The 22,805-nt window shown below is 45.6% G+C and overlaps 1 protein-coding gene and 1 pseudogene across 1 annotated transcript; both read left to right on the top strand.

Annotated features, from left to right (window-relative positions):
- Positions 1-22,805, top strand: part of LOC125941145 (zinc finger protein Xfin-like) — a 181,175-nt pseudogene that overhangs the window by 153,371 nt on the left and 4,999 nt on the right.
- On the top strand, positions 794-4,568 carry LOC119431073 (zinc finger protein 37 homolog). Its single transcript, XM_037698531.2, has 2 exons — positions 794-983; positions 4,084-4,568. Exons 1-2 carry the CDS (start codon positions 794-796, stop codon positions 4,566-4,568), a joined length of 675 nt encoding a protein of 224 aa, XP_037554459.2.

The raw sequence follows: 22,805 nt of genomic DNA on the forward strand, positions 1-22,805 counted from the left end.
GTTTGTCGTCTCTTACGTCAACTAGTTCCTCGGAGTTCCGACGTGGCCAGGCGGCCCAGGCGATACTGGAAGGCACTAGCCCCCCGACGGCATCTCAGCAGCGCATAGGTTCAGCTTCTAGACTAATCAGCAGGGCCCAAAACCTGCGCTTAAATAGCCTCTCCTTTCCCTAGTTCTCTATGTAGGGGAACTGTCAGTATGCAGAGTTCACCTAATTAATTCACAACTCCTCCCAAAGGTCTTGGCCGTGCCCCTTTCACTATGGACGAGGGCCGGTAGATTCTCCTCTCCGCCAAGGTCAAGGGCCAAGGTCGAGCCCGGCACTACCACGCGGACGTACACGCACACTTCTGGGTCCGTAATCGGCGTGTAGCGTCTTGAATCGAGATGCCACCCCGTGAGGCCACGACGCTTTTGACGCCCGTAATTCGGCATGTCGATGTCTCGCAATTATATGCTGCACAATGAGGACCCCACGTTTTTGACGCCCGTAATTCGGCGTGTCGCTAATCAGCGTCAAAGCCACTCGAAAACTCTAGAAAATATGCCGCTCTGTGACAGTGATTGACCTGTTCACAGGCTTCATCCTTAATTTTCTGGTGCTCCGCAATTTTTGTGCTGTGTGCAAACGAGTACCAAAACATGACGACCCGACCTACCAGGCTTGGAAGAAGGATCATGTGTGCCAGAAAAACACCAGTGAGAAAGCCGGTGAGATGGAAGTTGAAGTTGCACTGATCCTTTTTGAAGGGGCACTGTAAAAGCATAAGATGCGGTACACGAAAAGCATAAGATGTGGTACACGACTCTATTTTCGCATGATGACAGCCGCATCTTCCTTGCCCTGCAAGAAGCCCAATTGAATGGTTACATAGCTGTAGGAAAGGACAATTGTGTGAATCATGTTGACAAGAGAATCGGCACTGTGCTCTGCACCCTCTTTGAATCAAAGCAGAAGTGCTCTGGAACTGGCAGCCTTGGAGGCAAGAGTGGCTAACTGGTGACCTAATTACTAAGCTCAGTAATTATTATCGTTGGGTCTTCAAATTGCACAAGGGTGATGCAAAGGCCATGCATAGGGCAGTCATGGCCACATACCACCACAATACTTCGAATGATGTGATGTTGCATAGCTCTCGCTGTTCAGAAGGCCCAGAATCATAGAGTCGACAAAATGCTGCAAAGGCCAAAGGGGAGCCTGCTCCGAAGCACCGCCACAATCTGCCACCCCGTGTATATGAGGCACTTGTGTATAAGCGCTTGTCTGATGAAGCTTTTCTTGAGTAATGCCAACGAAGAAAGACGCAGTGCCAACGCAATGGCAGTTGTAAATATTGTAATATTTTGTAGTGGTTCTGTTTAAAAAATAAGCTTTTCTTTCTTTTTTGTGCTCTCTCAAAATCTTGTGTTGGTGTTCATGTAAACTTGACGAAGCGATATCTCGAGCTTCAGGTTACATTGAGCCATTATTTTTACTGTAGCATGTAGTTACATGCGTGTAGCTCGAAAGTCTAGGGCAGATTTGTAAATCTCGGCTTTTGAAATTTGTAAGTTGGCCACTAATTGCAACACATGATGGCCATTTCTTAACATTGAACATTAAGTTGCTGTAGAATTGTTAACACCTGCCATGTAAAAGAAGTACTCCTACATTTGTTTTCCTTACAGTTTGTAGTATAAAGCCATACATCAAAGTTAACTTCCTGGCTGGTAGTGTCCTTGCTGTTGTACAGATAAGGAATACCTAATTAGTTTTAATTATATCTGGAACTATTGGCCGCTATGCAAAATCTAATTAGATTTTTGAAACCAGCGTGAGAAACTTGGTCAGAGCGAGAATTCTCAGTTATATTTTCTCTAAAAATAAACTATCTTCAAGAACCCACACATAGTAAAGTTTATTGCGTAGGGGCGAAAGATGTAGCCCAGCTGTATGTCTGCTAGACAATACGGTCGATTGGGGACAGACCACAGAAATGACACATGCATTAGTGTCAGGGGTGCAGCCAAGTGATGTGAAACTGCAGTGCAATGCCAGGAACTTCATTCTGTTTATACATGTGTACTTCATCACTTGCTAGCCTGCAGGTATGTCCGACTGACTGGTGTTTTCAAGCAAGCGACAGCAGTACACATTTGGACGTATTGTGGATCACATTGCGTTATTCCCCAACCAAAAAAGGCTTCCTGCATTACATCATGGCAAGGTGTCTTTGCTGTTCTGTGAAGTTTTGTACAATTTAGAAATCGAAAGAAATTGTAATTGAAATAAATTTGAAGAACAGTGACATTGATGAGCATTTATGTCCTGGCTGCAAGCTGGGTAAATGTTTATTCTTGTTCAAAAACCGTTTTTCTCTGAAGGTGTGAAAGATGGATGTAATAGATGTCATGTTCGGTTAGAGTATTAGAGGCATCACCAGTACTCGCCAATCACACTTTTGATGCACTGAGTGCTGGCATTGAGACAGTGGATGTTCGAAATAGGAGCCAACGTGATCAAGACTGAGTGCGTAGCAAACTTAATGTACAAAACATTGATTTTTTCGTACGGAAAAAAAGTTACTTGTTCTATCGAGTAGGCCCGGCACAAGTGAATGAATAATTGTTGGTAATAGATATACGAGATTGGGGTACTATATTGTGAAGCAAAGCATTATGCCCCAACCTAAATGCGTATGTCAGTACTAAGAAAAAAAAACTGTGGATATAACTGTTAGTGTTTTCTGACTCTAACAGTGATCCTTCTGCTGTTGCAGATGTGTCCATGTCGCCTGAAAAAGCATCAGAACAAGTTGTATTGCTTGGGCTTCAACTCTAAACCAGCTCGTCAGATTCTCGAACAGAATCCACCCTTTTTTTTTTTTTTTTTGCTCCATGACACAGCAGTTTGATCTTCGATTGATTTACCATTGTGACAGGAGATATGACTGTTTATTGATTGCCACCTATGCTGCTCTTATCTTGAACGAATGTAATGGCAAATTAGCTTGCTGCCCCTGTCATATTACTAAAATCATGAAAAAACTGGGGAGGGGGTTATTGCACTTACTGATATGTAATCATCCGGATAAAAAAAAAAATAAACTGCAATGTACAAGCAGAAAATGTAATATATAGTGCGGAATATTGAGTGCTTTCATATATATGTGCAATAGCGTGTTTGTGTGTGTGTGTGTGCTTGGGTGGGGGCGCTGCCATTTCATATTGGTGTCGCTGAAGGAATGAGACAGGATCATAGAAAGTGTTTACAATGCACTATTAAAGACACCTGTAAAAATGGTGTCAGTGTAATCATGATGCCGTGTTTATTCTTTATTTAGTTTGGAATATTTATCATTTCATGTTTGTTTCTTTTGATTATAATATTTCATTTTATATGCGTCATGTGGTCTAACGCATATAAAACATCAGTTGATGTTTTTGTTGTGCTGCGTTGTATAAATCCTTCTGTACTGCAGTGTTACGTACAAAAGTAATTTGACTAACCCTTTGTTGAGTGTTGCCTACAGGCAACTTGCCAGAAAACTTATTGCTGTGTTTTGGTATTAAGTACAAAGTTTCTAGCTAAATGTCTTCGGCCGACTCTGAATAACAGGCAGCAAGCGTCATTTGTTGGTATAGAGCAGGAGCACAGGACCAGGAAGAAGTTTTGCACCTGACTCACTTTCTTTTTAAAGTATGCTCGGAGGAGACATACCGAAGCAATCTCTCCGGCTGCAGTGGTGTCACACACATGGTGTAAATCAAATAAAATGTGCACCTATGGTTAACATATGAATAGAACTGTCCGTAAAAATGGAGCCATAGGCTTGGGGTGAAGCCCACTTGCAGTTTTCTGTCTTCTGTTTCCCCCTTACTGTTAATAATTGTTTACAGAAATGTATACAGAGAAATTTGAGAGACCTGTACTGCATCAGTGCACTCTTGTCATGAGACAAATATTTGGGTTGCCAGGCCAAGGTTATCAAGTGTCTTGCCTTCAAGTGTGGGAACACTTTTTGATAGCCAGATGTAGCACTTTGGTTGCAAATATATGACAGATTGCTACCTTGATTTCATATGCTCCCTTTCACTTTTCAGATTCCTTGCCGTTGCCATCTTCGGAGCAGTACCTTACACTTGTGTCCGTATGTGGCCGCCTGCATTCCTGCCGGCAGTGCACTTACAAGACTGAGCACAAGAAGCACATGACCCAACACCTACGCATACACTCGGGCGAGCGTCCCTTCAAGTGCCACCTCTGCTCGGAGGCATTCACTCAGAAATGGCACCTGAAAGATCACGTGCGCACCCACATGGGAGAGCGCCCCTACCAGTGCCGCCTGTGCTCGGAAGCATTCACTGAGAGTGGCAGCCTGAAACGCCATGTGCGCGCCCACACAGGAGAGCGCCCCTACCAGTGCCACCTGTGCCCAGAAGCATTCACTCAGAATAACAGCCTGACACGGCATCTGCGCACCCACACTGGAGAGCGGGCCTTTCCCTGCGTCCACTGCGGTGCATCCTTTGCGCGGAAAGACAACCTCTTGCGCCACATGTCCTGTCACTCGGAGGAGAAGGCCTAAAGGTCAGGGGCTTGAGGTTTTCTTGTAGATGAACTGATTGATCTATTTTTTTTTACGCCCATAAACTATTTATAAACTTCATTGAGAGATTTACGGCTCTCTCAACCGTAGAGTTTTTGTAGATTTTCGTAGAGTTTTGTAGATGAAGGCACAGAGTGTCTTCATCTCACTTCACTTATCTCACCATATCGAAATTTGGATGATTGGCCTAAAATGTGTTCGTGACCAGTAGCACACCCAGGTTCTCGGCCAGGGGGGGGTTGACAGTTTGCCAATACCATCTAAACAGCACTAATTTTAATTTATTCATAGGAAATAGTAAAAAAATTCGCTTTTCGCGAGTGTGCAGACCATTGCGCGTCTTACGTCTTAGTTGCAGTACTCAAATGCGCAAGGAAAGAAAAGAGGTTAAACAAAAGGGGGGGTTAAGTCGGCCTCAGGGGGGGGGTTACAACCCCCAAACCCCCCACCCGTCGGTGCGCCACTGTTCGTGACTAAATAAGTTTCTTGAAATGACTCATAAGATAACAATTCAGCAAAGAAAACAGAAACATACTGTTATGAGCCACTTGCCTGGTGGATAAAGAAATGCTGAAGCGTAGAGCAAACAAGAGGAAGAAGTGAGGTCTATGGTCTGCCATCTTTGTTGTTGCTGCCCCACTTTTAGTCTCCTTGTACATAATGTAAATAAACTCCCTTTTCTGTAGATCTCCCCGTAACATCTTGATGGAGTTGCAAGGTACATCACGAGCACATCACGGAACTTCGCAGCGGATATCTCTTGGTCCATTCGACCATGTTGACTGAGAGGCCCGCTGCTTTTGCATCAGCTACCACAGCAACGATTGTCTTGACCCAACTCCGAGACCCTGGCACCTTCTCGGGCGCTGACAACATGGACGTCGAAGACTGGCTGATCGAATACAAAAGAGTCAAGAATACAAATACCTGACTATTATGCTCGCTAACATCATCTATTACCTCAAGGGAACGGCCTGGCCCATGTTTGGTTTTAAACACATGAGGAATTGACCAGTTGGGACACCTGCAAGCAAAAACTGCATGAACTGTTTGGGAAGCCATTTGGGCGCCAGCAAGCCGCCAAGAAGGAACTTTCGTGCCGGGCCCAAACATCTACTGAACCATACGATGTGTACATTTAAGAGATATTAGCACTCTGCCGGTGGGTCGACGACAAAATTCCCAATGCTGACAAAGTTAGCCACATTCTTAAAGGCATCGCCGACGACGCCTTTAGTTTACTCGTATACAAGGACTGCTTGACCATCGATGACATTATAAGAGAGTGCCGAAGCTTCGAAGAAGCAAAGAGCCGTCGTGTCTCCCAACAATTCGTTTGGCTCCCTAATACCGCTGCTAGCTCATTGTGTGAAGACGCCCAGCCACCTGGTGCCAAAAGCTTGCTGTGTCTTGTCCAGCGCAAGATTGATCAGTTCCGTCGTCTGCATCGGTTCCTCAGGCACAATCTTACGACGAGTCCCGCCCGGCAGTATCTCTGATTCAAGCTGTCGTACGCGAAGTGCTGGCGAATGCAGGCATCCGTCCGATCTGTTCTGTAAGTAGCCTACGGTCAGCAATTTCTTTCGAGCTGGATCCACGCCCACAATCGACTTACCTCAGATACCGTCGCCCAAACCAGTGGCGCACACATGATGACAAGCCAATATGCTTTAACTGCAATGGAATAGGTCATATTTCCTGCCATTGTCACTATCGTCGGCTTTCGTCTCCTCGTTCTATGTACACTTATTGCCCGAAAAACAGCTGGTCCTTGCCCTTTCATGCCAGCAATGACCTGCCACTCTGTGATGTTGCTGCTGTGACTCCACGCTACGACTGCCGCTTGCCGTCCCCACAGAACCGGCATACTCACTCACTGATTGCACGTCGATCACCGTCACCATACCCTTGCGGCCCCTCTTTCGAAAACTGACTAGTGCAGCTGCCGGAGGTGATGCTGCATTGGCCAACCGACCCGGAAATTCTCTGTTTTGACCCTGGCCACCCAACGAAACCTTTTGGACATAGAAGTGGATGGCGTGCCTGTTTTGGCGCTCATAGACACGGGTGCACAATTACCGGTTATGAGTGCTCGCCTTTCTCATTTTCTCCGCAAGGTTCTGATGCCCGTGGCGTTACCTGTCATTCGTGTAGCCGACGGTGGTAGATCTTGCATCGTTGGGATGTGCACTGGGCATGTGAGCTTCGCCAGCTGCCAGACCTCAGCTCTATTCGTCGTTCTGCACCAGTGTCCACATGAAGTCATCCTTGGCCATGACTTCCTGAGTACCCATTCTGCCCTCATCGACTGCTCTTCTAGACGTTTATAAACTGCGCGAAAAAAATGAGGACACAAGAAAGAAAACACACATGACACCACGAGCGCAGAAGAAGTATTGGCCCACCAAAGTTGGCACTTCCTTCTGTGCCCGATCTCTACACCGAGTCACCACTGTATGTATCTGGCGCCGAATTTGTTTGCCTTCGACCAGCTACCACGACGTATGTCACACTGACCTCAGATCCTGCGGATTGTGACGGCGACTATGTCATCTCTCCTTCCCTAGGCTCTCTTTTAACAAGGCGTGTAGCCCTCCCTCACTCCGTTGTGACTGTTTCTGCGATCCGGGCATGTATCCCTATTCTGAACTTTGGACTCACACCACAGTTCCTGAAGTTATCATGCTGGGCAGCATAGCGCCTTTAGACGCACACGACCCTGTGGCCCTTACTATCGATGCTCCCCAGTCTTCTGGAAGTCCTGACACCGGTACTTTGTTTGACGCCCATTTTGACGCAATGATTGCCCCAGACTTTTCAGCTGCTCAGTCTGACGATCTTCGTCACTTGCTAGCCGCTTCCAGCGACATTTTCGATTTTGCTTCACCCCATCTCAGCTAGACAAAAGTTGTGACTCATCGCATTGACACCAGGAATGTGTCCCATCCATAGGTGTCCTTACCGAGTGTCTAAGACTGAACAGCGCGTAATTCAAATGGAAGTAAGAAAAGAATGCTTACAAAGGACATCATCGAACAACCTATGAGTCCTTGGGCATCCCCTGTTGTGCTTATTAGAAAAAAGGACACCTGGCGGTTCTGTGTCGGCTATCGGCATCTAAACAAGATTACTAAGAAGGACGTGTACCCTCTCCTGCGCATTGACGACGCCCTTGACTCTTTGCATGGTGCAAAGTACTTTTCTTCTATAGACCTTCGGTCCGGCTATTGGCAAATCGCCGTCGACGAAAAATACAAGGAGAAGACCGCTTTTATAATACCTGATGGGCTCTACCAGTACAAAGTTATGACAATTTTCTTGTGCGGTGCCCCAGCAACATTCGAAAGAATGATGGACTCCCTTCTTCACGGTTTCAAGTGCTCTACTTACCTGTGCTTTCTAGATGACCTCATTTTTTCACCTACATTCTCCAGTCAACTAAATATACTCTCGGCTATTCTGTACATCCTTCGCAATGCAGGTGTTCAACTTAACTCTGTCAAATGCCTCTTCGGCCACTGAGAGATCACTGTACTTGGCCATCTTGTCGATGCTACAGGTATACGGCCCGACCCTGCCAAAGTTAGCAGCGTTGCCAACTTTCCAACACCTCGCTCTACTCAGAACGTCCATTCCTTTTTTTGGCTTGTGTTTGTATTTTTGGTGGTTTGTGAAAGATTTTTGAAAAATAACATGGGGGCCCCTCACTTGCCTTCTTAAGAAAAACGCGACCTCTTCTCGGGGTCCTGCAGAAACGTCTGCTGTCTCACAGCTGATTGGAATGCTGAAATCACCACCAGTGTTGGCTCACTTCGACGAATCTGTGCCCACAGAAATCTGTACCGACGCCATTGGCTACGGAATCGGCGCAGTTCTAGCCCAACGCCAGCATAGCCAGGACAGCGTTATTGCTTATGCCAGCTGCCTTCTTTCTTCAGCTGAGCAAAACTATTTGTTCACTAAGAGACAGTGTCTCGCTCTAGTTTGGGCCATTGCCAAGTTTTGCTCTTACCTCTACAGCTGACCCTTCACCGTCATTACTGACCACCATGCTGGCTGTCTTCTCTCAAAGACCCCACTGGTCGCCTTGGTCGTTGGGCACTGCGACTTCAAGAATACTCATATAGTGTTGTTTACAAGTCTCGCCGCTTGCACCAGGATGCCGACTGCCTCTCCAGATACCCCGTAGATCCACCGTACACTACCCTGAGCGACTCCAGCCCTTGTGTTCTTTCCATCTTTCAACTCTTCAACATCGTTGCTGAACAACTCTTTGATGCGTCGTTACACACGATCATTGAAACTTTGCACTCCCACGCTCCTGATCATTCCGTCTGCCTTTTTGTACTCCAAAAGTTTTCTCCCTAACGGTCCAGTCCTGTTAGTCATCCCAGCTCATATCCGTTCCACTGTCCTGGCACAGCTTCACAATGCACCCAACGGTGGGACGTCTCGGCGTGTTACGCACATATGACAGCGCACGCTGCCGTTTCTATTGGCCTGGGATGTACCGCTTAGTGTGCCATTACGTGGGCTTGTGCAACCTTTGTCAGTGCCGGAAGAAGTCGACACTGCCGCCTGCATGCCATCTTCTGCCTCTGGACATTCCATATTAGCCATTTCACCATGTCGGCCTCAATTTACTTGGTCCGTTTCCCCTATCCGCCTCTGGAAACAAGTGGGTCACCATTTCCACAGATTATCTGATGTGGTGTACCATTATGCATGCACTTCCCTCTAGCTGTGCCACCGACATTGCGAACTTCTTGCTGCGTAATGTCATATTCCAGCATGGGGCTCCTCGGCAACTGCCAACTGACAGGGGCTGACAGTTCCTGTCGAGGTTGATCGATGACATTCTAAAATCCTGCACGACGCAACATAAATTGATTACGGCCTGGCATCCACAGACGAATGGCTTGACACAACACCTGAACCCAACACTTACTGACATGTTGGTCATGCATGTGTCTGACGACCACCAGGATTGGTACACTGCATTACCCTTTGTGACATTTGCTTACAACATTTCCATGCATGAGACCGCTGGTTATTCGCCATTTTTTTCTCTTATACGGTCGCAACCCTACATTACCCATGGACACCCTGGTACCTTCTGGGTGCCCACCCACTGATTATGCTCGAGAGAATATTGCCCGTGCCAACAATGCACATCAAGTACTCACACTCAATTTTCTGAGTCTGAAATCCACCTGCAGTCTCGCTACAACAGACATCAAAGGACTACCCACTTTGTCCCTGGATTGCTCGTCCTCCTGTGGTCCCCAGCATGACGTGTCCGACCAGTAGCGCACCCAGGATCTCTGCCAGGGGGGGGGTTGACAGTTTGCCAATACCATCTAAACAGCACTAATTTCGATTTCTTCACGGGAAATTGTAAAATAATGTGCTTTTTGCGCATGTTTGCGAGTGTGCAGACGATTGCGCGTCTTACATCTTAGTTGCAGTACTCAAAGGCGCAAGGAAAGAAAAGGGGTTAAACAAAAGGGGGGTGGGGGGTTAACTTGGCCTCGGGGGGGGGGGGGGGGCACCACTGTGTCCGACTGCCCGAAAAACTGCTCTTCCAATACACCGGTTCATATCTCGTGTGCTGCCAAGTGACTGAGGTCACTTATGGAATCGTTCCACTGCTGCCTTCGTCATCATCTGCTCATTCCTGTAGGGACATTGTACACGTTGTCCGTCTCAAGCCCTATCGTGCCCCGGACACCTCTTAATACCTTCATATAGTTTTTTGTTCACGTGTACCGAGTCGATGCTTTCACAGGCCGAAGAGTAGTGTTATGCGCCAGTTATCTGGTGGATAAAGAAGATGCTGAAGTGTAGAGCAGACAAAAGGAGGAAGAAGTAAGGTCTATGGCCCTCCATCTTCGTTGTTGCTGCCCCACTTTTGGTCTCTTTGTACATAGTGTAGGCAAACCCCCTTTTCTGTAAATCTCCCTGTAACAATACAGTTGAGACAGGGCACAGTAGTATGTGCCAAATTTCTTGTCTTTTGCACAAATTTAACAACGCATTGTTAGTGGAGTTCACATATCACATAATTGTGCTTCCTAGTTGCAATGCTTATGTTTTAGTAACAACCTTTTATTTATTAATACAACCTGACTACCATGATAACAGTCTTAATACAGAATAAAATATTGTGCCAGCTTTAATGTTCACAAGCTAAAATACATACTTCAGCAGAGTTTGTTCTCGAGCTTTATATGTCCAGTGTCAGACTTGTGGTTGAGCATCAGCAAACCCCATAACACTGGTCGCCATTTGCGCACCAAGGCAACAACATGAAAAAGTGAGCACTGCAACTTCTGAGAAGCCATCGGTGATGTTCAGTGATGTCATGTGTCTGGAAACCAAGTAGAGCTGGTATGCTGTATTGAAATTGTGCAGTGGCTGTTGCCTCGGGCCGAAATCAGCTGCCGAGGTATCCAGACATACGGGCTGGCAAATAAGTGGTTGTGCACGGGCACTCGTGTCACATGTGTCGCATGAATTGATGAAAGTATGATATTTCTCGCAGGTTTACTGAAGATTGCACAAAGGTTCTCACGACCTAACATTTCACAGCTTTTGGGCCAGAACTGCAAGTTCCACAGTGCTCCGAGATTAGCACTGCACTGTGGCTACTCTATTGTTTTGAAAGTAAATTACATTTATATTCTTTCTTTACCATATGCCACAGAACCTCCTCAAGGAAAGAAATTTAACAAAAACACCTAGAACCAATTTCATTCATATACATTGAAATTAAGCTAAAATTATGTGCTGGCTAGCTTTTATATCACTGTGTAACATATCATGCTTATTAATGTGTCACTCAGACCTGCTCAGAAAATAGAAAATTTCAGCAGAACCGATCTCGCAATGAATGTTAACACTAATGTGACTAGCATTAAAGTAGTGTAGTGACGACAAACTGTATTGCCAATGTCAAAACAGGTAATGTTTGAGGCGTGAATGCAGCCAGGCTTTCTTCTCGGGCATCCCTCTACACACCGCACAATCTAGCATTGCCTCCACAATGTTTGTGCATGACACGCGTCTGAATATATATGATGTGGGTTTGATTCTACCCAGCACCAAAGAATTTCTAAAGGATTCTTTTATTTTTATATTGATGAGTGCCCCACGTACCCACTGGCAATATACCCAATAAGCAAAGTTTGCATCAGAGGTTCATGGAAGAGCAATAGATACCCAGTGTCACATAATCAAAGACCCATGTTGCTCTAACAGTTGGTTTCGAACCCGTATCCTTCAGCACAGCAGCACGGGGCTCAGCCCATTAATCTAATGAATGCAGTTGGCAGCTAGAAAGTGGTTAGAGACAATGATAGCCACTGAAAAGGATGTAAAGTATCCTAAGAATGCTTATCGAATTAAGTCAGAGCAACAGCCGGAAAAAGCTGTTTTTTGCTTTGTCTGGCACCTAAACTTTCCGCTGGTACTGTATTAAGGTTTTGGAAGGTTTAAAACAAGTGCCAACTGGACTCTTTACACAGGTGCAGCCAGCGGTATTGCAGCTTCAGAGCACTGTCTGAGCAATCTGGCAACTTCAAAGAGTCTAAGTGCCTGCCTGCCATGCCTCCAGAGCTGCATGCAGAAATTTAGTGAAGGAGGTAGGCAAGACCAAAGCCGGAATAGCAACAGCTAGCAGGGCGTGTCCCACCTGACAGCATGCTGCCACAGGCATTCTCGCCATAGCCTGCCGAGTAGGACTCTCCACAGTTGGATTTTATTGCCCATTGACTTTATACGGAACCTCACAGCAACCCCAACAGTAGAAATGCACCTGGAGTGTCCATATCATTGCTCTCAAATCAAATTCACTGATTAAGTTTTTTACCAAGTACTTTATGGCACATATTGCAATTTACAAATTGGAGCCGGTGAGACTGCAAAAAAAAGAAAAAAAAAGAATTCTATGGGTGGCAACATATTTGAGATATGTGCCACCAAACTTGTAAGAATGCACTGTCGTTCCACTTACTTTTTTCACAAAACGCCGTTTTATGCGCCGAAGTACAAGAGTAAATTGACCGTCAATATATTTCTTCACTAAGTTCAGGAAATAATATCTTGAAATAGGTGTCATCCTAAGAATTCGTTTCAAGTACCCGGTTGCAATTTGTAAATTGCAACATGTGCTGTAAGATTTCCGTTCCTTTATTGTTTACTTCAGTGCCTGCCAACAGCTGTAAAGCCTTGGTGATAGGTCACTAGTACATACAAGAACATAAATATAATAAAATATGAACACAGAAGGGCATTTTCACCAATATTGCATGCTAAAGTAAATATACAGGGCATGAGTTTGTATAAGAAAACTAAGAAGTAGATGTACTTGAGAGATAATGAGTTCAAAAGTTGGGCAATTTTTGTTGGCTAGCCAGTGATGAATTTCGATTTCTTGTGCAAATAATGTCCACCTGTTTCAGCTATCCAGCTCAAGGTTTAGAATTGTGCTATCTGCCACGGGTAGTTTCTGAAAATTTATAAATGTTTTTGCAGAAACACCTAGTATATGGGCCGGCCATATTTGGAGGTGGCACCTCATATCAATGCAGCATGTGCTCGGAGCTTACCTTTAGAAATACATCCCTGAATAGCTGTTCTTTTTCAATGGGTATTTGCCTAACGTTTCTTGTAAAACTCTTGTTTTCAGTGGAATACAATAAATGTTAAAGTTCTATAGGATTTCTTGCTATGGAGGTGTTTCTCCTAAGCGACCCTGTAGATTTGCTCTGTCATTCAACAGCTATTTTCGGCTATGGTCTGAAGTATATGTGTACCTACAATGTTTGGTCAACACGTAATGGGTGTAGTTATGCTTGCAATGTGAACATAAACTCTGATTGTGCTTTGTATACCGCTGTACCTTCAGTCCTCATGCAATCACGTGTAACACTTTAAACACATTAATAGTGTCCTGCATAGTCTTATAGCTGGCCATTTGATAAGGTGTGCTGATGTTGATCCACAAGAATCAAATTAGAGTTATTATACGCTCATGCAAGTTCATTAGGATAAACATGCCATGTATTGTGAAACTTAAGAGCATCTTTTATTAGTGGTGGACAAATATCAGCTGTTTCAAATACAAATCAAATACACATAATTAGTGCTGAATATCAAAGCCAGTATTAAATATTCAAATGTGAACCTATATATTTACAGTGAGAATATTTATTTCATGCATTTACTGACAAGTGCAGCTAAGACGGCCATCAGGGACAAAGGATCGGTTTAAACACAAAATCGATGATTGTCACTAAAAAAGTTGCACAAACAACCTTTCAACATTTTTGGAGCCTTGTCGTAAAGAAGCTTTCCAAGAATGAATAACTGATGTATGACTAGCTTTCCAAAGTTGTGAAATAAATGGTAGCTGAGTTGCTGGTTAGTACTTCGCTGCGCTATGCGCTGTGTTCTCTGCCTCTATCAATTTCCCCAGCGTGTTGTGTAGACCCAGATCGAGTAACCTGCTCGTGCTTGGGTTGATCGGTAGCCCTATTGCCTGTTTGTAAGCCTTTCTGATTAAGCGTTCCATCGTTGTCTTCTCCGCTACCTGCCAATTGAGTAGGGTGCCACGTACGTTATTCGGCTAATTACGAAGGCCTGAACAAGCCTGATCATGCTACCTTATTTCATCCCGCTGTGCCTGTTGGCTATGCGTCTGAGTAACCTGACGGTCTATGTGATGACCGCGCCTTCTAGTCTCCTGATGGAAGCGAATTAAAATATATTTTAAACGTTTGCTGTGTCCAACACTTCATGTTGAGTGTCCTTGCATACAGAGGAAGCCTACAGCAGGCTCTTTATAGCCTCAAACTTTGGTGTCTTAACCCTTTTAATGTAGTACTGCATGGTGTACCTGGAATCACTCACCTTTCTATTTTTAATTTTTTTTTATGTTTGAGAGGTCAGTAGTGTTTACGTTATTTTAGCAAACATGTTTCATACACTATTGTTGTGTGAAGCTGTCACGAATGCAACATTCTCTTGCCGTGTTTGTAGCACCTATTATATGCTTCACTCCAGCCTCCATTAGACACCTTTGAAGCAGTACCAGAAGGGGGTCTTTATGGTTAGTTTCTATACCATATACCCTGACTGTACTGTCCTTCAGTGCATTTTAGTGAGCCTGTAGAAGTTACAAGTGGCTGTGCAATGGGATTCAAATTACAAGTGTCCATGTGCACTAATGGCACCACGTTTATTATGTACCACTCGGGTAGCAGTAGATGAAGGACCTAGGTGGCAGATACGTGTATTCTCTGCCAAGTTTCTAAAGGACAAGTCCCTGTGCATCCTTAATAAAGGCTATCTTTTTGTGCTTCATAATCTGGGGTCAGCTTTAGGGAAGTCTTGTTGATATTTGATTAAGACCCCTATGTCCATTGCACAATTTCTTGACAGTTTACCGCATAGGAATGATTTCTTGACTATTGTTTCACATCACTTCTTCACAATAAATTTATTTAAAAAATGCGCAAAGTACTTATTTTTAGTGCAGTTAATATTGGATTTTCTTTTACATGCGCATTGCTTATTTGACGACAACTTTTCCGATGATCATGTTCTAGTTATTGGGCAAAAAAAAAACCTTTTGCCTTCATGCAAGCAAAATGTCATTGTGTTGCTGTCACTCATTTAAGGAGAGAGAAAAAAAAGCCATAACAGCTAAAGTAGGAGCATGACTGGCAAAAGCAGTGTAACAATACTATTTTTGTTAATCAGACAAATAGAAAGCAACTGGAGATAAATGGCCCGGCTTCTTAAAAAATATGCACGGAGTATCCGGAATATGCACGGACTTGCCAGTATCCGGAACGTAAATCCAGCGAAGAAAAGAACTCCGCTCCCTGCAAACAGTCGAGGGCGTCGTCGATGCGCGGTAACGGGTAAACGTCCTTGCGCGTTATCTTGTTCAGGCGTCGGTAGTCGACGCAGAACCGAATAGAGCCATCCTTTTTCTTAACAAGAACGACCGGTGACGCCCAGGGACTGTTCGAAGGCTGTACAACCCCGCGCTTGAGCATGTCATCAACCTGGTCATCAATTACACGGCGCTCCGAGGCGGATACCCGATAAGGGCGTTGCCGTAGAAGTGCATGACTGCCGGTATCTATCTGGTGAAAAACGGTTGATGTGCGACCCAAACCGGAAGCAGGGCTGTCAAAAGAGGCGCGGAACTTCTGAAGCAGAGCGAGCAGCTGGCTTCTTTGTGAAGATGACGTTTCATCGTCGATGGAGCGGTTGAAAGCGTCGCGCAGGGACTGATCAACCGCAGGGTCACAAGAAAGTGCGCTAAGGTCTGTAGGAGTAGAAGCCGCAGGAGCGTCAAAGATGCAAAAGGTGTCGACCGGCTGAACAAGGCCTAGGCATTCGCCATGAAATAAAGGTAAAGGGCACGCCGTGGGATTGTCGACGAGCATCTTCGTGGCGCCACTGCGAAGAGTAAGGAGAGCAAAGGGCAGCGGAGAGCATTTGCGGCGAAGGAACACTTTAGAGGGCGTAAAGAGAACAGTGCCCTCAGAAATAGCGGCGCACGACACAGGGACAAGCAGGGAAGAGCACGGAGGAACGGCATTGTCTTCGGACACAAAAAGTTTATCACTAGAAGGGTGGTCGTCGATTGTCTCAAAATCGTGAAGCGCAGAAAGTTCAAGTTCGGCGTGGCAACAGTCAATAACGGCGTTATTATTTGCAAGGAAGTCCCAGCCTAATATAATGTCATGGGAACACGAGGGCAGGACGACGAATTCGACGGTATACAGAACTCCTTGAATGAAGACTCGAGCAGTACATGCAGCGAGAGGCGTAATGTTTTCAGCGGTTGCGGTTCGAAGGGAGAGGTCGGATAAAGGCGTCAGAACTTTTTTTAGTATGCGACAGAGTTTGGCGGAAATTACAGATACTGCGGCTCCTGTATTGTCAAGTGCCAGGACGGCGACGCCTTCGACATACACTTCAATTACGTTGGCTGGAGAGGGACGAGGACTTGAGCATTGCGACGTAGACGCAGTTCGTGCCTCGGGAACTGCGGCCTTCAGTTTTCCTGCTCGGGTCCGGCACGGCGACGCATCGGAGAAAGCGAGCGACGACGTGGAGATGGTGAGCGGCGGGTAGGCGCGGGTGAGCGATCAGGACAAAATGAAGAGGTAGGAAGGCTGGAAGGCGACGATGAAAATTGAGCGGGGAACGGTGGCGCTCGCCAGATGTTCGGGAAAGAAAGCATGCGACGACGGCAATGGCGCGCCACATGACCAGCACCACCACAAGCAAAACATATTGGACGGTCATCGAAGGTGCGCCATTGTTGGGGGTAAGCTCCGACTCGTGGCTGAGAAGTCGGAAAATGCTGTCGATCTGGTAACGGCATAGGATGCGGCGAAAAGGTCGGTGGTCGATGCATAGCGGGCGGCGAGAGCGTTTGTGGGCGAGGTCGGGCAACTGCTTCTGCGTACGTGAGAGGTGCATTGACTGGCGTCGGATCACGTGCTGGAGGAATGGCTTGCGAAACTTGCTCCTGGATGAAGTCGCGGATTGTAGGTGCCAAAGCGGGTGGTGGTTCCGGGACGCAAGACATCAAAGATAGCTGGCGAGCAACCTCTGCGCGAACGAATTCCTGAATCTTCAGAAACAGGGCAGCATGGTCGTCGCTGACACCAAGGCTGGACACAGTCGGCGGGCGCAGGGGGACGTCTGGTGTGAAGCTGTTGCCTGCGCAACTCGTCGTAACTCTGACACAATTCGATCACTTCAACGACAGTGCGAGGACTCTTCGATAATAACATTTGGAATGCGTCGTCCTCAATACCCCTCATTATATGTTTGATCTTCTCCTCCTCCGACATCGACGCGTTCACCCGTTTGCAAAGGTCAAGAATGTCCTCAATGTAGCTCGTGAAATTCTCTCCGCTCTCTTGGGATCGTGTGCGCAAACGGTGTTCTGCACGGAGCTTTCGTACTGCTGGCCGACCGAAAACTTGGGTAAACATGGTCTTGAAGACCAACCACGTAGTGAGGTCGCCTTCATGGTTGAGAAACCATAGTTTCGCAACGTCCGAGAGATAGAATGCTACGGTTCTCAACTTGGTAGCATCGTCCCAATGGTTATTGGCACTCACTCGCTCGTATGAGGAGATCCAATCTTCAACGTCTTTTTCATCTGTGCCGGAGAAGATAGGGGGATCTCGCAGATGCAAGGCGCCGGCACAAACCAGGGTGGGCGGCGCCGGTGGAGGGGTGGGAGGAGTGCCGCTTGCATCCTCGGGCATGATGGGGGGTAGAGTGCGACTCCGCAGTTCCAGGGTGGTCGAAACCCAGCACCTCCACCACTTGCTAAGAGGTTTAATAGCAACGGATGCAGGCGAACGGGTAGCAGTCACAAGCGTTCGGCCAAGGACAGCAACCACGAGCTCATGCCGGTGGCGATGCTGCACGGAGGATATTTTATCTGAAGAAAGTGTAAAAATTTGGTTTTGACTAAGTAAAAAACAAAATTTGTACATTATACGCTAACTTTCCTACACCTCTACTGAGAGGGCTTAAGTTGTTGAAATATTAAGGGAAATGAGCCAGAACCCAGTTGTCAGTATCGACTCTTTTTGGTAATCTATCTGGACAGTGACATTTTAGTTGCACGTCTGGCCTCTGAAAAGTGTTAGGGATCCTAACTAACCCTAATACTTCAGTTCAAGCCAGATTAATTATTACCTAATGATGCAACCTTCAAGTGCACAATTATGTTTCCGATTTCTTGATTCAGACACCTTGTAGGCCAACAAGCTAAAAAAGCTAAGGTAAAAGGAGAACTTGGCGAGCTACTGTTCAGAAGTGACATGCCTGAATGAACTTATATCAAACAGGACTGTTCATTCTGGTTTAAAGCTTCCTTTATGTACCACGTGATGTTGTAGTCTGTGTTTCCATATCTACTGATCACTTGCTGTGGCATTTTAGTACTTGATGATAATTTTGCAATGTTAAGATATTTGCCTTCGAAAAAGCTTTTTGTTTCTGGTCACTTCTTGATCTGCCCCCACCAAGGTTGAGCAGCTTGCACATGCGTAACAGGAAGTACAGTCACATTTTAGATGAGCTGCAACACAGTTGCCTGTGGTCGAAACTGCTGCAGGACTGCACAATGGTGGCGAAACAGAAACAGTTGTTTTAATAAATACCAGTAGTAGTTGGAAAGGTGTTTAGTTTTCTAATTTTATTGCGATAGCAATTATATGGACACTCCAAGTGCATTTTTGCCGTCGCCATCGTCATGAGGTTCCGTATAAAGTCTAATGGCGATAAAACCGTCGCCGTGGGCAGAACGCTGTGGGTGCGAGTGAAAGCGTGCGACGGTGAGCTGGCAACCGCAGCTTAATCTCGCGCACGCGAGAGAGGAAGGTGGCCGGAAGTGCGCACTCTTCGTTTGCTCACAGGGCACGGGGAGGAGGCGATGGAGACGGTAGGGGTGTGGGGTGCGTTCTGCTCTTGTGGCTGCTACTGATGGAGCTTCCGCACGGGCACCATATCTTGATATGTGTCCGATGTATGCACCGCGGGGACCTCTTCTTCAAAGCATTCTGCGATGGGTACAAAGTGCAAAAGTGCATGCGCCGAGTGCCGGTAGCTTCGTATGCGCTGTGTTTTCGACGTTTAGTTCGCGTTGAAGCAAGACGTGAGACAGCGCGAAGGTCAAATTGCTCGCTGCTGCTGGCGCGCTTTCTCATTCCATCGTGTTAAACAGTTTCCGCGGTCATCGAGCAAGATGTGTTCATGTTTACCTGTGTGCGCGTGACACCGTGCTTGTTTATTTAGTTAGTAAGCGAATATTTACAACTTTATCTGGCGGATAAAACTACTATCTTTACTTCGTACAGCTGTCTTCTAATTTGCTATCGCAATCGCTTCGCCTTTCGGGCGAAACTGCGACTTTTTTCCTGTGTCGGTGCTATAGTGCACTCGATGAGCCCCTGCAAACACAAACACTGTGTTTCAGATCATATTGAATGCAACTGTACTGCTGGGCTGTTAGGCCAGCTTCGCAATTATAGTTAATGCATGCTTAAAATATGGTGAAGAATTCATGATGTGAGGCTGGACACGAGAGGAGCGTCAGAACAAATTCGTTTAGCCATGCCCTTCTATTGCAGCATATTTGCAGACTCTATACTCCTGTGTGAAAATCGGTGTTTAATATGTGCAGGTGCGTTTATTTTTAGACTTCACTGTCAAACCACATGAACGGTTTTGGAAACTTATGTGCCCATATGAAGAAGTGGAGTTGGATTGAAAGTGTTGTTCTCTGCTATCAGTCTGGGCTGCACATTCTCCTGATGCACCTTCACATTCTCCTGAAACCTGATGCATGACCCTCATTTCACAGTGAGGGTCATTACTAGGCATGAAACTTAGGTGTACGGGTATGTTCCTGACAAGAAGCAGCAGTCATTGCTGAGGAAAAGCCCAGTGTCTCCATGACTAAAAAAAAAAAAAAAAAGCGCCTCATGTCCGCAGCTCGACAAAGTGTATGCTCATTCTGTTTTTTGGTATTCACGTTATTGTGCATCAGGAATAGGTCGTGAATGGCCAGCCTACAAACAGTCAGTTTTTGTGCCAAGTTTTAGGGTGTCTGAGGGAGGCCATTTGGAGAAAACTGCCCGATCTGGGGCACATAAGCAGCTGGATTCTGTGCAACGACAATGTATCCTGTTGCACATCACTCCACACACACGAGTTTCTCAACGGAAACAGCATGCTTTCTGCTGTAATTGTCAGATTCGGCTCCCACTTTTCTCATTCTCTGCCCAAAATTTAAAACCCAGCTCAAAGTCACCAATTTTGCACGATTGCATTAGTCAAGCTCGAATTGCATAAGGGTGCTTGACTCCTTCCGGAAGAAAGACATCCAGGACATATTCGTGAAGTGGCAGGAATGCTGGGAGCACTATAATTCTGCGCAAGGGGACTAATTCAAAGGTGGCAGTCTTTGAATGCACATTAATGAATTCGTCATCAGCCTATATTTTATGTCCACTGCAGGACGAAGGCCTCTCCCTGCGACCTCCAATTACCACTGTCTTGCGCTAGCTGATTCCAACTTGCGCCTGCAAATTTCCTAACTTCATCACCCCACCTAGTTGTCTGCCGTCCGCGACTTCGCTTCCCTTTTCTAATGGTCCACCGGTTATCCATCCTATGCATTGCATGGCCTGCCCAGCTCCATTTCTTTCTCCTAATGTCAGCTAGAATATCGGCTATCCCCGTTTGCTCTCTGATCCATACCGCTCTCGTCCTGTCTCTTAATGTTAGGCCTAAAATTTTTCGTTCCATCACTCTTTGTGCGCACTTTTCTCGAGCGTCCTTGTTAATATCCGCCGCCTATGTTAGCACCACTGGAAAGTAATGATTGTACTCTTTTCTTTTCAACGACAGTGGTAAGCTCCCAGTCAGGATTTGGTAATGCCTGCCGTATGCACTCCAACCCAATTTTATTCTTCTGTAAATTTCTTTCTCATGATCAGGGTCTCCTGTGAGTAATTGATCTAGATAAATGTACTCCCTCTAGAGTCTGACTGGCGATACTGAATTCTTGTTCTCTTGCCACTCTATTAAACATCATCTTTGTCTTCTGCATAATAATCTTCAACCCCACTCTTACACTTTCTCGGTTAAAGTACTCAATCATTTGTTGTAATTCGTCTCCATTGTTGCTGAATAGGACAATGTCATCTGCAAACCGAAGGTTGCTGAGATATTCGCCGTTGATCCTCACTCCTAAGCCTTCCCAGTCTAAGAGCTTGAGTACTTCTTCTAGGCATGCAGTGAATAGCATTGGAGAGATTGTGTCTCCTTGCCTGGGACCCCTTTCTTGATAGTTAACGTTCTACTTTTCCTGTGAAGAACCAATGTAGCTGTGGAATCTTTGTAGATATTTCCCAAGATATTCATGTATGCATCCTCTACTCCTTGATTACGTAATGCCTCTATGACTGCAGATCTGAATCAAATGCTTTTTCATAATCTATGAAAGCCTTATAGAGAGGTTTATTGTACTCCGCAGATTTCTCGATTACCTTATTGATGACATGGATGCGATCCATTGTAGAATATCCCTTCCTGAAGCCAGCCTGTTCTCTTGATCGATAGAAGTGAAGTGTTGCTCTGACTCTATTGGAAATTATCTTGATGAATATTTTATATAATACTGAAAGCAAGCTAATGGGTCTATAATTTTTCAGTTCTTTAACGCCTCCCTTCTTATGTATTAGTATAATGTTGGCACTCTTCCTGTTCTTTGGTACACGAAGCCGTGAGGCATTGCGTATAAAGGGCTGCAAGCTTTTCAAGCATGAGATCTCATCCGTCTTTTTTTAAATCGACTGTTATTCCATCTCCTCCAGCCGCATTTCCCCGGGTCATGTCTTGCAGGGCCCTTCTAACTTCATCGCTAGTTATAGAAGGAGTGTCTGTATCCTTCGAATGAAAGTAGCTTGGCTGCTCTGGGTACTGTACAGGTCAGTGTAGAATTCTTCCACTAGTTTTACTATGTCATCTAAATTGCTGATGATATTACCCTGCTTATCTTTCAGTGCATGCCTCTTGCCTTGTCCTATGCCAAGTTTTCGTCTGACTTATTTCATGCTGTGTCCACATTTTATGGCTTCCTCAATCTTTCTCAGGTTATAATTTCGAATATCCCTTACTTGCTTCTTGTTGATCAGTCTTGACAGTTCAGCGAATTCTATCTCATCTCTCGAGTTCGACACTATCATGCTTTGTCGATTCTTTATTAGGTATCTCATCTCTCGAGTTCGACACTATCATGCTTTGTCGATTGTTTATTAGGTCCTTTGTTACTTGGGAGAGCTTACCTACTGGTTGCCTTGGTGCCTTACCTCTCACTTCAATTGCTGCTTCTGAGATCAGCCTAGTTACAGTTTCATTCATGAATGAATTACATTCCTCAAAATAGAACCAGTGTCAAAATGCTTTTATACCCCTAGGTATTTGAGCTGACGTCATCTGCTCTGTCTTTTTCCTCAGAAACTAGTGCCTCTGTGCCACAGCAGCAGCACTGCTGCAGCAGAAACGTTCTAAAGAGTCGTCACACTCCTCGTTCCGCCTCTCTTGAGACAGCAATAAGTGTTTTTATCCCTTATGTCCATTCAATAGAAAGAAATATTC

Source organism: Dermacentor silvarum, chromosome 10 (assembly GCF_013339745.2).
Source record: "Dermacentor silvarum isolate Dsil-2018 chromosome 10, BIME_Dsil_1.4, whole genome shotgun sequence".
Classification (NCBI taxonomy): Eukaryota; Metazoa; Arthropoda; class Arachnida; order Ixodida; family Ixodidae; genus Dermacentor; species Dermacentor silvarum.